Source organism: Cheilinus undulatus, linkage group 14 (assembly GCF_018320785.1).
Source record: "Cheilinus undulatus linkage group 14, ASM1832078v1, whole genome shotgun sequence".
NCBI classification, from domain to species: Eukaryota; Metazoa; Chordata; class Actinopteri; order Labriformes; family Labridae; genus Cheilinus; species Cheilinus undulatus.
This window is the reverse complement of record NC_054878.1, coordinates 6,554,684-6,570,503: the sequence shown is the minus strand read 5'-3', so window position 1 is coordinate 6,570,503 and position 15,820 is coordinate 6,554,684. Positions and strand designations below refer to the sequence as shown.

The following is a 15,820-nucleotide window of genomic DNA, read 5'->3' as shown; positions in this document are numbered from 1 at the left end:
AAAATTATTGAAGAAAAGACTATGCAATTAGGACACTTGTCATAAGATTCTTTTGCTCAGGAGTTCATATTAGGCCTATAGCACATGTTCATGTTAAAATCAATAGCAGTTCAACAGTTCATGCAGTGAATGCCAGCCAGTGTGCTGGAACTATCTCTTTATTGCACATTATATGTCGTTTTTAAAATTTTTATTCACGAGGTGAAATAAATGTGCAATATGTGGTCAACATCAGTGAGTCTCTAAATCTATTCTGTTGCGTATAGTGTTACATACAGTGCTTAACAAATTTATTAGACCACCTGTCATATTTGTCTCAAAGACCATCCAGCATCATGAAGTGCTTTAATGCGGACGCTTTCATTTTCAGTGAGCTCGCAACATTTTACCATTTTGAACAGGAATGAGGGATTTCAAACTGAATTCACCCAAATTTGAGCCGGCTCACTGGGCTTCTCTGAGAAGTCAGAAATGAATCAAGCATAACATTCAACCACTAAAACTCATTTTTTCTCTTCATTTTCTCTAATTTGACATAATAGTCAAGAAATAATAATGCGTTTACTATTTTTTCATTTTTTTTGTAAATCAGTAAATTTGAAAATTCATGGATAACAATAATAATTCTATTTTAGCATTAAAAATATCATTTAGGTTAAAGAGCTTCTACATATCGGTGTATTAACCATTGCAGAAACATAAAAAATGATTTTGCTAATTAGCAATGCTGTTAATTTAGGGCAGCTGTGGCATAAACCTTAGTTTGGTTAGGGTTAGGGTGGTCTAATAAATTTGTTAAGCACTGTATATGTCAAAATCTGCGTAAACGTTAGAAAGGTTGCTGATAAACACTTGCAACTCAGTGTCATGATGGTTTTAAACATTTTGAAGGTAGTAAAAAAGGTATTAAATTGAAGTTAAGGATTGCTGTATATACCCTGTGTGAAACAAAGGTAATAATTTAAACTGAAAGCACTTTACTCTTTGAACCCTTACACAGCAGAACGACACTGTTTGAATCACTATAATCAGGAAAGTCCACAAACAGGTTCACTTCAGCAATATTTACATCATGGTTTATCTACAGTAGTGGGGTTTTCCCCTCTTGTATCCAGAAATTACTCAGACACCTTCACTTTTTTTCATTTTCTAATGCAGCCTGAAGCTACGGTGAAAAAAATCATTTTTATTCTCCTTAATCTACACTCAGTACCCTACAATGACAAAGTGACAACAGAATTTTACATTTTTGTTTGGTGAAACTCTATTAAAAATAAAAACAAAGGAACTATCACACTGACACTGACCTCAGACCCATTGCAAAAATACTGCAATTTGTGTTTAATCAGTAGCATTGTTGCTAGCAGCCTGGCTAACACTTACTGGAGCTGAGACAGTGTGTAGAGCTATTATTGGGTTACAATGGTGCTATTATTTTTTCAAACCACGTTTACCATTGTTTCAGCTCTTTTATGACACTTTATATAATTTTTATCCATTTTTACCACTTCTCATCCATTTTTGCCATCTTGAACCCCTTGTAATTACTTCATCTAGCCATTTTTCTTTAATGTTTGCTTTTTTAATTTAAATCCAATACTCTTAGACCCTTTGTGCTACTATAAACCCATTTTGCCACTTCTTAACCACTTTTCACTACTTTATCCAAGTATTTTTGCAACATTTTTGCCAAGAATCCCATTTTTCACCCTTTTAACCCATTTTTACAACTTTCCAGCACCTTTTTTTTTTTTACCATTTATTCCAGTTTTTTTCAAACTTTTCACTAAGTTTTTGTCACTCTTTACCCCTTTGTCACTACTTTAACATGGCATTTTTCTAATGTTGATGCCACTTTTTTTTTTTTTTTTACCTATCTTGGACAATTTTTCCACCCTTTTACAGCTTTTAACCCATTTTAGCCCACTTTATCCCATTTGCCCTTTTAAACCAATGTGTGACTTTTTCAAACCCCTTTTCAACATCCTTTCTCATCTATGCCACTTTTCAGCCTTAACTCATTTTTGCCATTACTTAAAACCCTTTTCCCAATATCTTGCCATTTTTCTAACATCTTTGCCAGTCTTTACCCATCGTACTTTCTGCCCCTCTGTGTAACTTTTAACCCATTTGTGCCACTTTTCCAACTTCTCATCAGTTTTCCACCCATTTTTGACAGTCTTTACCCCATTTTCACCACTTGTCAGCTCATTTATTACTGTGGACCATTAATTTTCTGACCTCCATGGGTTGCCAGTTTGACTGGGCCTGAGAAAGCCCTCTCCTTCATAGTCCACATTACTGATATCATTGCATGTAGAATCAAACATACAATACGCATGAAAAAAAGAGTAATTTGAACATTTGATTTTTGTTAACTTTTTTAATTTTTTATTTTCTTTCTTTCATTTTTGTTTTTTTCTTTTTTACAAACGTGGGCAAACCGAAGCACTCGGAGAAAACCCCCCGACCTTTATCACAGCAGTTTTCTTAGAGCAAAAAAAAATTCATACCAACTGGTAAATGCTGTAAAGCTCTGAAAAGGTCTATTCTTTCACCCTGTGAGTCCTGTGTGAAGAAGCCTTTGAAGGACTCAAACCCCTTGATCATGGACTCCCGGATGGATCCAAAGAACTCCTTAATGGGGCTGCTCTCTTTCTTCATCAGGTGTTCCTTCATTGTATCTATTGTACACCTGATGACACCTGGTGTCTGCTGGAGCATACCCCTTCGCAGCACACCTTCACCAAACTCCTTAAAGAGCTTGTTGCGAACTGTTTTAGAAATCTTCTTCATGTTGGCCGGGCTGAGCTCAATCTGGATGTCCAGACCTTCCATCTGTGTCCAGAGCAGCTCTGTCATTGTAGCGATGGCTGATTTGCAGGTGTTAGTGTTCAGATCTGTCAGTATCTTTTTATAAGTCTGACGAAGCAGCTCTGACACCATAATCTCACACGTTAGCTTGTCCCACTTTGTGTCATCTATGTCCTCTGCTTCATCACTGACAGTTGTCCCCTTAGTGACAGAAACTACAGACAAGAAGGCTTCAGTTTGACTTGGTGAGAGAAACTGACTAAATTCCATTATGTCCTTAACTTTACACAGAGCTGCAGTGGCACGGTCCGTCTTCTTCTCATGCTGTTGTGCTTGCTGCCAGAGCCAGTTCCACATCAGCTTCATAAAAGAGTCCACTTCAGTGCAGATCAGCCCCATCAAGTGCACCTTCTGTTTTTTGTCAGCTGTTAGACGGGTAAAAATGAATTCAGCCAGGCGCTGCTCACTCAATTCATATTTACCCTTGGTAATGTTTTGGGCCATTCTTCTGTAAAGGCACATCACATCTGTGCCCTTCCTCTTTTTCCCATCATCTTCTGGTGGGATCATGTCTGCCACTAAATCATCCAAGCCCTCTCCAAACACCTCCATGGACTCTGCAGGACGCAAGTATTCACAGTCGGGTAACAACTTACAACATTTGTCCTTCAGTTTGACAAAAAGGTCGATTATTGCCTCTTTAGCAAACCGCTGGACAAAAAAAGCCTTGATCCTTCTGTTGATCTTTGTCCACACATCTAAGTCCTCAGATCTAATGGAGACGGACCCTCCCATAGGTGAGAACACGGGATCCGATTCAGTGCCGCCCATGATCACATCAGCAATGAAAGAAGCTGCCTTGTCTGAATCCTCTTGCGAGCTCCTCATTAATAAGTCTGTGGCATCCTCTGGTAAATCTGGATCTTTTTTAAAGACATCCTCCGTCTCCAGGACAGATTGCACTAGCTCTTTGGTGCAGGAATGAAAGCTTTTTCTGGAAAAAATTTTACGTAGATCCTCCTCATCCTCACCAGGGACCAATGAGGGTTTCTTTTTCAAATGATTCCTAATGATGGTGCCAACATTTCTCACCATTCTCTTGAGCCTAGCAGTGAACTTCTGAGACTCCAGTGGTTGGTCTCCATCACTGACCTGCTCTGAATTGATCCTGTCCACCACTTCCTTAGCCACGAGCTCCGTCACTTCCTTTGAGCTTCGGCAGTGGGCGTCTTGTCCGACTCCCATCGCCTCCGCAAGGGTCAGTGAAATGGAGTCACCGAGACATTCATGGATCTGGTCCTCTGTGACACTCTTTCTGGATTTATTGGATCCAGCAGAGCTTCTTGAGGATTTTGAAGGACTTTTCTCAAAGTCCCTCCTCCGCAGTTCCTTGTAAATGTACGTAGATAAAGTGTTGACCATATCTACACACAATGCTATAATTGCTTCCTTTAGCTCAGTGTCCTGGGACACATCCTGGAGGTCTTTCCATTGTTCCATGTTGACCTTTCTAAGGAACAGATCCATAACGGGACGTAGCATCTCCGTTGACACCACTGGAAGAGTCGGATTCATTTTCTGCTTTTTGTTGACCCTCTGCATTTTTCCGTCGGTCCTCAAAATGATTTTAAATTCTTTTAACAGTAAAAGTCTCTCCTATTCAACATGCGTGTCTTCACTTCTAAATAGTCACTGAATCTATCTGGTCCTATCAAGTCCTGTCCTTTGATCTATGATGTAACCAAATTCTCTTTGATCTTAGGGAGTCCCCCTTGATTTTTCACCTAGGGAATCCCCCCCCGATTTTTTCACATATGGGAATCCCCCGATTTTTCACATACGGGAATCCCCCGATTTTTCACAGTTGGGAACCCCCCGATTTTCCACATATGGGAACCCCCCGATTTTTCACATATGGGAACCCCCTGATTTTTCACTGTTGGGAACCCCCTGATTTTTCACTGTTGGGAACCCTCCCCGATTTTTCACATATGGGAATCCCCCAGATTTTTCACATATGGGAATCCCCCCGATTTTTCACATATGGGAACCTCCCCGTTTTTTTACATATGGGAATCCCCCGATTTTTCACATACGGGAATCCCCCGATTTTTCACATATGGGAACCCCCCGATTTTTCACAGTTGGGAACCCCCCGATTTTCCACATATGGGAACCCCCCGATTTTTCACATATGGGAACCCCCTGATTTTTCACATATGGGAACCCCCTGATTTTTCACTGTTGGGAACCCTCCCCGATTTTTCACATATGGGAACCCCCCCGATTTTTCACAGTTGGGAATCCCCCCGATTTTTCACATATGGGAACCCCCTGATTTTTCACAGTTGGGAACCCCCCCCCCCGATTTTTCACATATGGGAACCCCCCAATTTTTCACATATGGGAATACCCCAATTTTTCACATATGGGAACCCCCCCGATTTTTCACAGTTGGGAATCCCCCCCCGATTTTTCACATATGGGAACCCCCCGATTTTTCACATATGGGAATCCCCCAGATTTTTCACATATGGGAATCCCCCCGATTTTTCACATATGGGAACCTCCCCGTTTTTTTACATATAGGAATCACCCAATTTTTCACAGATGGGCATACCCCGATTTTTCACATATGGGAACCTCCCCGTTTTTTTACATATAGGAATCCCCCAATTTTTCACATATGGGAATACCCCGATTTTTCACATATTGGAATCCTCCCTTGATTTTTCACATAGAGGGCTATTTTAATGAGATTTTAACTGGATTATATCAAGGTTGCACAGTGCTACGTTCATGATGCACATGCTGCAAGAAAACTGATCTGATGTTGATCTGATCTGTCTGTATAGTACATGTATTAGTGTACCCTCATCGACACAACATTTCCAGCTGGTATCTGTATCTCTTTAACCCCTTATAACAATTTTTTACACCCACTTTGCTCTTTTTACATTTTAGAAACCCACGTTCGCCGTTTTTGCATCTTTAAACCCCTGTTTCCATTTTTAAGCTCGTTAACATTTTTAAACCATTACCACTTTTTGCTACGCTTTAACCCTTTTCACTATTTTTTCCAGTCATTTCCTAATTTTTTTTTCTACTTCAACCACTTTTTAATACTGTTTGCCCCTTTGTATAATTTTAAACCCCTTTTTGCCATTTTTTCCACTCGTTTTTGCCCCTTGCATCCAAGCGACAACCTCCGGTCCTGAAAAATGAAGCCAATGCAGAAGTGCAAAAAATAGCTATGCTGCGAGTGTCCACTTGAGGCTGGCTGCAGGAACACCAGAAATTCCGTCTGCACATGTTAAACAGCCGGTTTTTACACTAGAAATAAACTGGTTTACAGCCTGGTTCAAAACACCAACCTTGTCTCATTAGCTAGTGTCTTCTTGTGCTCCCACTGTACTGGGGGTGAATTTTTTTGTACCACGATCGTTTGGATTATATTTAAGATGAAAGCTGATTGGTGCATCTCATTTGATTGACAGATAGCTCGGCAGGCAGACGCTTCGTTTCTGTCAACCGGAACGCTAGCTAGCAGGCTGACAGGAAGTCGTGCTTAGCCGGCAGGCTGTTAGGTTGATCCAAAGTTGTGTTGAGACCGCGATTTCTTTGTTTTTTGCTTTTTTTAAGATTTATTTTTGGGCCTTTTCATGCCTTTATTTGATAGAGGAAGGACAGTGGTTGGACTCAGAAACAGGGAAGAGAGTGGGGAGAGACATGCGGCAAAGGGCCACAGGCCGGATTTGAACCTGGGCCGCCACGTTTAAAAAGCCAAACTGGTACCAGATGAAGGTCCGTTTGGGAGCCAAACAACCAGCTCTACTGAGCTGATCCAAACGATCTGAGTCTCTTAAAAGAGATCGTGACAAAGCAGTACCAAACCAGACCAGACCGCTTTATGGAAAGGGATCATGCATGAGTGGTGTGTGACAGGCTTTCTTTAGGCCAGGGATGTCAGACTCAATCTCAGCAGGGGCCGAATTCTGAATTTGGGTCTAACCTGAGGGCCTAATTGGGTCAAAATCCCCTATTAACTGTCGACCTCATCTTCACCGGTAACAAATTATAGGGAAAAAAAAGACATAACATTGATGATATATGATTTTTAGATTTAAAAAAAAAAGTCAAAAGTTAAAATCATGATCTTTAACAGTTAAAGTACTAACAAAAAAAAAAATCAAACTCATGATTTTAAAAAGATGAGAAAAAATTTAAAAACTTCAATCAAAAAAGTCAGTATCTAGGATTAAAAGTTACATTCGGGAGTTGAAAATGTCAAGATAAGAGAAAGAAGATCTAAATCGAGTTTAAAAGGTTAAATTCTAAGATAAAATTCAAAAGCAAGTCTTTTAAAAGTCAAAATATAAGATAACACTCTAAATCATCAGTTTTCAATGTCAAAATATAAGATAAAATTAAATTAATTGAGTTTTAAAGGTCCAAAGATGAGCTAAAAATTTAAGATTTTAAATAGAAAAGGTAAATATTTGTGGTTAAAATTCAAAGTTAGGACCTGAAAAGTCAAAATGTAAAATTTAATTTAATTTAATGACTTTAAAATGTCAAAATGACTTAAAAATCAAAATGGTAAATCTAAATGGTCAATATATGAGATAAAAGTCAAAACTATAATTTGAAAAGGTCAAAATATGATATAAAAAGTAAAAACCATAACCTTAAGTCATAATTGTGAGGTGCAAATTAGGAAATACGAAATGAAAACACAATTTTAATCTCCCACATTCCTGACTTTTATCAAATTCTTTTAACTCTGTGCTATTTCTTATTCTTATTACTTAACAAGGATATTTTCAATCATCAAGGTTGAGTTTAAATTGTTATGCTGGAGAAAAACTGCAGACCTCATACTGTTGGGCCAGTTCTAATAAAAATATGATATGATCTGGTGGGCCAGGTATTGGCCCCCTGTGGCTGTTCCAAGGCTTCGTGTTCACAAAACTTCAGCATTAATTTAGTTTCACATCCATCGTGAATAGACCAGGATGATGTGAGCCTTCAGGCTCTGCTTTGTGTTCTTATAATCAGGTCCAGATAAATGTCAGGAAACTTGATTTGTGGCCAGATATCAATATCCACAGACTAGGAAACAGTTTGGATCTCCGTCGAGTCCAAATATTTCTGATTTAAGCAGATATTAGTCCATTTTTCTCCCATTTTCGCCGCTTCTCACAGTGCAGACTTCCGTGTATCCATGCCAAGTAGATCTCTGCACTCACATGTCGATCAACCAATAGGCGAATAGTTCAACCCAAGACACACTTTGGACCATCCCCCTGCTGACAGTGTCTGCAGCATGAAATGAATAACTGTGAGAGCAGAGCAATTTAATTTATGTATAGCTATTTAATTCTATTTATATATTTATTTTTGTATTTGTTTCCACTTTTAATTATTCATTTATATTTAATTTTTGAGTCTTATTTTTTATTTTTGTATTTATTTTTTCTTTTATTTATTCATTTATGTATATATATTTCTATTTTTTTTTACTTTCCATTTATTTATTTATTTTTTTTTGTGTTCAATTTTTGAGTTTTATTTTTTATTTTTGTTTTTATTTTTACTTTTATTTATTTATTTTCAACTTTGGCAGGTTTGGTCCTCCATAAAAAGAAGCAAAAATGATTTCATTTTCTGTATGTCATGAACAGCTCTAAACATGGTAGTGTCATCTGCAAAGAACCTATTTGTCAGAGCCTTGTTTTCATTCTCCTCTACTTTTTCACCCTCATCTATGTGAGAATATCACCAAACTGCACACAGCTTCAACTTTGACTACATACTCACATGATAAGAGGCTAACATCATGTTTTAAATGATGCTGAGTATATATAATGTTTTATAAGTACAAGTGCTCAGGCTTGGCATCAGCTCTGATACCTGATACTGGTATCAGTTTCTCTGCATCCATGGCAAAAACATGTAGATGCAAACTGAAATGGCCAGCTGTAAGAAAGCTGTACGAAGTGTTTCTAGTCCATGAATCTGACATCACATGAGAGCTATGAGTCAGTGACTTTAATCTTCAAACTTTACACATAGTGCTAACTTAAGACACCTTATAGGTGCTGATAGTATAAAGCACTATGTGGACACACTGTCGGTGATGTCTCATGTACAAGGAATGATTAATATAGCCAGCACGTCTGCTTCATGACATTGGAGAACATGGATCACATGGGCACTCAGACCTGTCAGAACTGCAGGCCTGGTCTGCTGGTCAGACCTGCTTCAGCTCAGAGATAAGAGGCCTGACTCAGAGTGCTGTACGCTCACCACAGACATGTTTGTGCATGCAGTCCCACACTTACCGATAGCTTTGGTGTAGTGCCGGGCCCCTAGCAGCAACTCCGGCGCCCTGTACCAGAATGTCACCACCACGGGGTCAAGGTCTGCCAGCGGTTTGAGGGGAGAGTTGAAGAGTCTGGCGAAACCCATGTCCGCTACAGGAAGTGTACAGAGAAGACATATGAGGGTTAGCAAACAAAGACATTATCAGAGAGAGATATGGAGCACAGGGCCAAGGCTGCTGTCAGGACCTGGCGTCTCAGATAGCACCTCTGAGACAAACAACCGGAACGTCGATCCTGCCGGTGTCAGATGTTTTCAGAGCTGAATAATTTAAACGTTCAATAACATAGCTGCAAGTGTTACAGCATTACTACTTATTATACTATACTTAAAGGACAACCAGGGCTGTCAAAGTAGCCCTGGTTGTCAAAGTGTTACAGCATTACTACTTATTATACTATACTTAAAGGACAACCAGGGCTGTCAAAGTAGCCCTGTAATCCCTTCATTGTGATCGCTGTCCTGTTAATCTCCCCAGTGTGTTGATATGAGAATCAAAGACAGGAGTGCATGTACAAAATGACTCCCTGACATCTAATGATCCCAGGATAAAATGACATAATTCAACTAACTGTATGTGTCTACAACACCATTTAACATTATGTTTAATCTATTCTTTTTACGTTTCCTTTCTGCATTTATTTTTTTTCTCTTTTTCTGTGTTTATTTTTTGTTTTAATAACTGTCTTGAATAGGGATGTCCCCCGGCATCTATTTCCCCACTTGGCTAAAAGCCCATTTAAACTGCCTTTGACCGACTAGTCTGAAGAGAAGAAAATACTTCAAAAGCAGTCAAATCCTTCACAGGGTTATTATGTTAGCCTCATATATTCTGTACAGTGTGGCGAACATTAGCAGCTAGCTCCACCAGTCTTCGTTCCTCTTTGCCTGTCTGCCTCGACAGCCTAAATACCGCTTTATTTCCATGTATTACTTAAAAAACTGTCATAAAACTGTTCCTACTACATGCTAACTGCTAAGTTTCTCATTTTTACATATGGTGAAGTCCCAGGCCAAAGCTCAGACAGGAAGGCAGCGGCCATTGACTGACGCTACAGCAGTCTCTAGTGGCGGGAGCTTCATTACAGTTTAAAAGAGTATAAGACTGAGAATTTAAGCCCTTGTTTACAAAAAATGATGGGTAACTAACTTAGTTTAACCGACACGTAAATCTCATGCCAGCTAATTTGATAAAAAATTTACAAAACTGTTCAGCCATGTGCATCCATAGTCTTGAATACACAAATTTACTCACCTTGTTTTATGTATTAAAGGCATTCATTTCAATATATAGTGCCCTTATTCCAAAAAAGTTGGGACATTGTGTATGATTTAAATAAGAGCAGAATACAAAGACTTGCAAGTCCTTTTCACCTATATTCAACTGAATGCAGCACAGAGACAAGATATTTAATGTTCAGTTTGATTATCGATATTGTTTTAATGAAAATATACACATGCTTTGAATTTGGTGCTTGCAACTTAAGCAACAGCAACACAAAGCAGAAAATCTTAACACTGTTGCTGTTGTTACTGTCTGGAAATGTGGAATCTAACCTGGGTCCTGCAGAATGCTGTACACCTGCTGATTTTAAATCCAGATCTGGTCTGGGTATCATACATATCAATGTTAGGAGCATACTTTCCACGTTGGATATGATCAATATCTGGTGTGAATCAACAAATGCTGATATTGTTGTGCTATCAGAAACATGGCTTACAAAATCTGTACAGGACAATGATATTTTAATTCATGGTTATAATGTCTTTCGTGCTGACCGTCAAAGAAAAGGTGGTGGGGTGGCAATCTACATTAAGAGTCACTTTGGGGTACAACAAGTACTTACAAAATCTGTAAGTAAAGAGCTGGAGCTGCTGGCTCTTGATGCGGAGGTATCTAACAATCACCATGTCATGCTTATTGGATGTTACAGGCCCCCATCTGCTCCTAGCTGTTCTTTGAACACTCTTGTGCGTGCGCTGTCTCAGTTGAAATTTAATGAACTTGTGCTGGTTGGTGACTTGAACTGGGACTGGCTTTCACCAGCCTCTGAGGCTTTTAAAGCTCAGTGTGATGCTTTTAACCTCACACAGCTAATAAACTCACCAACTAGGCCAAACCTAAAATGTCCTCAAAAATCAACACTAATTGACTTAGTCCTGACAAATACGCCATGTAAAAACGTTTCTTCTGGAGTTTTTCTGAACGATGTGAGTGATCACTGTGTTATTGCTGTTGTTTGGGATACAAGGATACCAAGGAGTGTGCCTCGTTTTATTGAAAAATGCGCCATGAAAAACTTTGTTGAGCAGGCATTTATGCATGATTTGTGTAACTTTTGCTGGGACAGAGTCTCTCTTTTGGATGATGTTGAACTTGCCTGGAACTATTTTTCTGAAGGTTTTAGTGAAATTGTGAATAAACATGCGCCCATGTGTAGGTATAGAATCAAAGGGCGGGGTAACCCGTGGTTTTCTAGAGAGCTTTCAGACCTGCTGCATGAGCGGAACTCGGCTTGGGCCAGGGCACGCAAGTCTGTAAGTGAATCCGATTGGCTCTGTTTAAGGCAGCTGAGAAATAAATTCACATCTGTTGTTCGTAAATCCAAAGCTGAATTCTATTTGTCTTTAACAACAGATAAGCTTAAAAACCCAAAAACCTTCTGGAGCACAATTAAGTCTCTTTCAAATAAGTCCAAATCTGCTAACCTTCCAACTAGCATTATCATGAACAGCCACAAGATATCAAATAAAATTGACATGTTGAATTCTTTTAATAAACATTTTATTTCCTCAGGATTTATATTTAAATCTGATACACACCCCCAGATTTCTTCAGTTACTGAAGAAACCAGATGTGACACTCCTGTTTTTAACTTTGCTCCTTTTAGTGTATATGATGTATTGGCAGCTCTGAAAAATCTTAACACCAATAAACCAGCTGGCCCAGACAATTTGGAGCTCTTCTTTTTAAAGCTTGCTTCTGAATTCATTGCTGAACCACTTTGTCACATTTTTAATTTATCTCTTAGTGAAAATAAAATACCTGCGATATGGAAATCGGCTTTTGTTGTCCCTCTTTTCAAAGGAGGAGATAAAACTGTTTTAAATAATTATCGGCCAATATCAAAACTTTCTGTGCTGTCAAAAGTGCTGGAAACTCTGGTTAGTGATAAAGTGAAAGAATACCTGGCTACAAATTCTGTTCTTTCTAGCTTTCAGTCAGGATTTAGAAAGAACCACAGCACTACCACTGCTGCTATGAAAGTTTTTAATGATATTCTGGAGGCCTTGGATAAGAAGCAGTGTTGTGTGTCTCTTTTTATAGATTTTTCTAAAGCCTTTGACACTGTGGACACAGAATTTTACTGGAACGTCTTAAAGCTTCTGGGTTCTCAGGGCATGCTGTTGGGTGGTTTGCAGACTATCTTAGTGACAGAACCCAGGCTGTTCAATCAGAGGGTGTCACATCTGAGTTTTTACAGATCCACAAGGGGGTTCCTCAGGGTTCCGTGTTGGGACCGCTCTTATTCACTTTGAATATTGATTGTGTTGAACAAAATGTTCCAAACACTTATTTTCACTTTTATGCTGATGATACTGTCATCTATTGCTGTGCACCTACGCCTGCACAAGCTTTTGTAAATCTTCAGCATGCTTTTGATTTGGTACAAGATCAGATTAACCAACTGCAACTTGTTCTAAATGCAGATAAAACTAAACTCATGTTCTTTACATCTTCAAGAACAGGTAAAAGATCTCTATCTGAGAAAATTGTTACTAAAGACGGTCAAGAATTAGGGCTGGTATCCTCATTTAAATATCTAGGGTTTTTACTAGATGAAAACTTGTCTTTTAAGGAGCACATTCAGTATGTTGCTAAAAAGCTGAAGGTTTTACTTGGCTTCTTTTACAGAAACAAGTCCTGTTTCTCTTTTTATGTCAGAAAGAGGCTGGTTGAGTCTACTTTTTTACCTGTTCTTGATTATGGTGATGTTTTGTACATGAATGCTTCTTCTCAGAGTCTTCATTTGCTGGATAGTGTTTATCATGGAGCTCTGAGATTTATCACTAACTGTGGATTTCTGACTCATCATTGTACTTTATATTCTAAAGTCACCTGGACTTCTTTACGTACATGTCGCCTTGGTCATTGGTATGTCTTCATTTATAAAGCTGTTCTCGGCAGCATTCCAGACTACCTTTCCTCTCTGTTGATGTTGAAGGATGGATTGCACAACTTGCGTTCGTTGGACTTTGTGCAGTTTGTTGTTCCCAAAGTCTGAACTGAACTGGGAAAGAAGGCTTTTAGGTTCTCTGCTCCTTTTGCGTGGAATAATCTGCAGGCTGAATTTAAACTGCAGAACTTGGTGACTCTGAATGTTTTTAAATCTTTAGTGAAAACTCTTGAATTCAAACTCTCTGAATGCCACTGTTCAACTGATGATTATTTTATTAATGTTGTTTATATTTATCGTGTATTGTTGTAAGTTTGAGCGCATGTGTCGTTGAAACTATGCATTGCTGCCATTCTTGGTCAGGTCTCCCTTGAAAAAGAGATCTTTGATCTCAATGGGACTTACCTGGCTAAATAAAGGTTAAATAAATAAATAAATAAAAATAAAACACATTCCAGAAAAGTTGGTATGAAAGCATGTTTACCACTGTGTTCCATAACCTTTCTTCTAACAACACTCTGTAAACATCCAAGGACAGAAGACAAAGGTAACCGAAATACTGAAGTGGAATTCTTTCCTTTTCTTGATTCATGTACAGTGTTTAACAAATTCATTAGACCACCCTTTTTAATGCTAAAATATTATTATTATTGTTATCCATGAATTTTCAAATTTACTGATTTACAAACAAAACTGAAAAAATAGTAAAGCACATTAATTTTTCTTGATTAAAATGTCAAATTATAGTTATTTACTTGCATTCCTGAACAGAAATATTAGTTTTAGTGGTTGAATGTTATGCTTGATTCATTTCTGACTTCTCAGAGAAGCCCAGTGAGCTGGCTCAAATTTGGGTGAATTCAGTTTGAAATCCCTCATTCCTGTTCAAAATGGTAAAATGTGCAGAGCTCACTGAAAATGAAAGAGTCTGCATTAAAGCACTTCATGATGCTGGATGGTCTTTGAGACAAATATGACAGGTGGTCTAATAAATTTGTTAAACACTGTACATCTTAAGTTTAGGGATGCCACCATTATCAAAATGATATTGGCAGATGAAAGCTTAAAAAAGTTCAATGTCCTATTTGTTGATATTTATATCCGACACATTGGCTGTAAATATTGGCAGTATAAATCACATTTTAGTCTTAGATATTAGGAAAAACTACACGTGTACCATCACTTATATGTGGTTTTCTAGGCCACTACACCATCAAGGTGAGCCCTAACATTTCCAGCCAAAAAACAATAAACTTTGAACAAGAACTATCTTGTCTTTCTGCTGTGCTAAATTGAATCAAGGTTGAAAAGGACTCTAAAACCCCTGTATTCTGTTCTTATGTAGGTTTTACGCAGTGTCCCAACTTTTTTGGAATTGGGTTTGTTATAAAGTCAACATATTCTTTCCAAACAAGCTTCCTTTAACTTTATGGTCACTCCTTTTTGACTGATTGATATTGGCGTTTTTATCTCTATCGGCTGTATTTTACATATGTTCTTGGCTCTAAATGTTCGTAGATTCAACAACAATAGAGCTTTAATGGTTTTGTTGCCTTATAACAGGTTGTAAAGTTGTTTTGGTATCTCTCTCCAGCCAGAGCAGCTGTGTGCATTAACACTCAGAGCAGGGAAACTCTCGGCACCATCAGCTGAAAAGGATCTAGTTGCCCTGAAACAATAACTAGGTACTATTAGTGCACTCAGAGGGGTTAAAAATAGACATAAGCACTGCAGCATTACCCTTCAACAGTCCGCTGGCCAGCTGCCTTATGTAACAGCTCTGATCTGTCGACCTCTGCAGAGAGGTTAAACACTGCAGCTACGCCATACTCAAACAAGTCAACAGCCTCATTGATCTACGCTGACAGCAGTCTCCTTCATGCTCATATTTAACCCATCAGAATCAAGTCTGACAAGTTTTCAGTAAGTCAGCCTTACCGATTTTAACCCGTCCTCGCTCAGGACCCTCCCCCATCACCAGGATGTTTGCTGGTTTCTGAAAGAACACAGAGACAAACATTATTATTGCATGTTAAAGCATTTATAATACTTTACTCATCAGGATTCTTCCATTTAGATTAATGAACAGCACATGTTGAGCGTGTACATCAGGCTGTATCAGCTGTCCTGTTGGATATTGAACCACAGCAGCCTGTCACTTTGTGAGCGCTCATTTATTCCTGTCCACGCTGGAATGAGGTCAGACTCACTGTGGCTTGTCGCTGTGCAAGTCTCTTGTTTTAAGACTAATTTTAACAAAGAAATGTTGACTCCCAGGAGTAAAGATAAGCCAGCCTTATAGTCAGACTGAAAGAGAAGGCCGTGTTTAACAATCAGGCCTTAGTCACAGAAAGTTCATAATGAAATGTCAAATGCACTAATTTTATTTCTCTTTAAAAGGCTCAGATAGTTTCACCAGCTTTGGTCCTACTTATAAGAATAAA

At 38.6% G+C, this 15,820-nt stretch overlaps 1 protein-coding gene across 3 annotated transcripts in view; it reads right to left on the bottom strand.

Annotated features, from left to right (window-relative positions):
* The window catches only part of cdk19 (cyclin-dependent kinase 19), a 121,373-nt gene that overhangs the window by 20,687 nt on the left and 84,866 nt on the right, over positions 1–15,820 (bottom strand). For all 3 annotated transcript variants that reach the window (XM_041804697.1, XM_041804698.1, XM_041804700.1), the window contains exons 5-6: positions 15,315–15,372; positions 9,159–9,290 (exon numbers count right to left, since the gene is read on the bottom strand). In XM_041804697.1, coding sequence (XP_041660631.1) covers positions 9,159–9,290; positions 15,315–15,372 — 190 coding nt within the window. The remainder of the gene's footprint in view (positions 1–9,158; positions 9,291–15,314; positions 15,373–15,820) is intronic.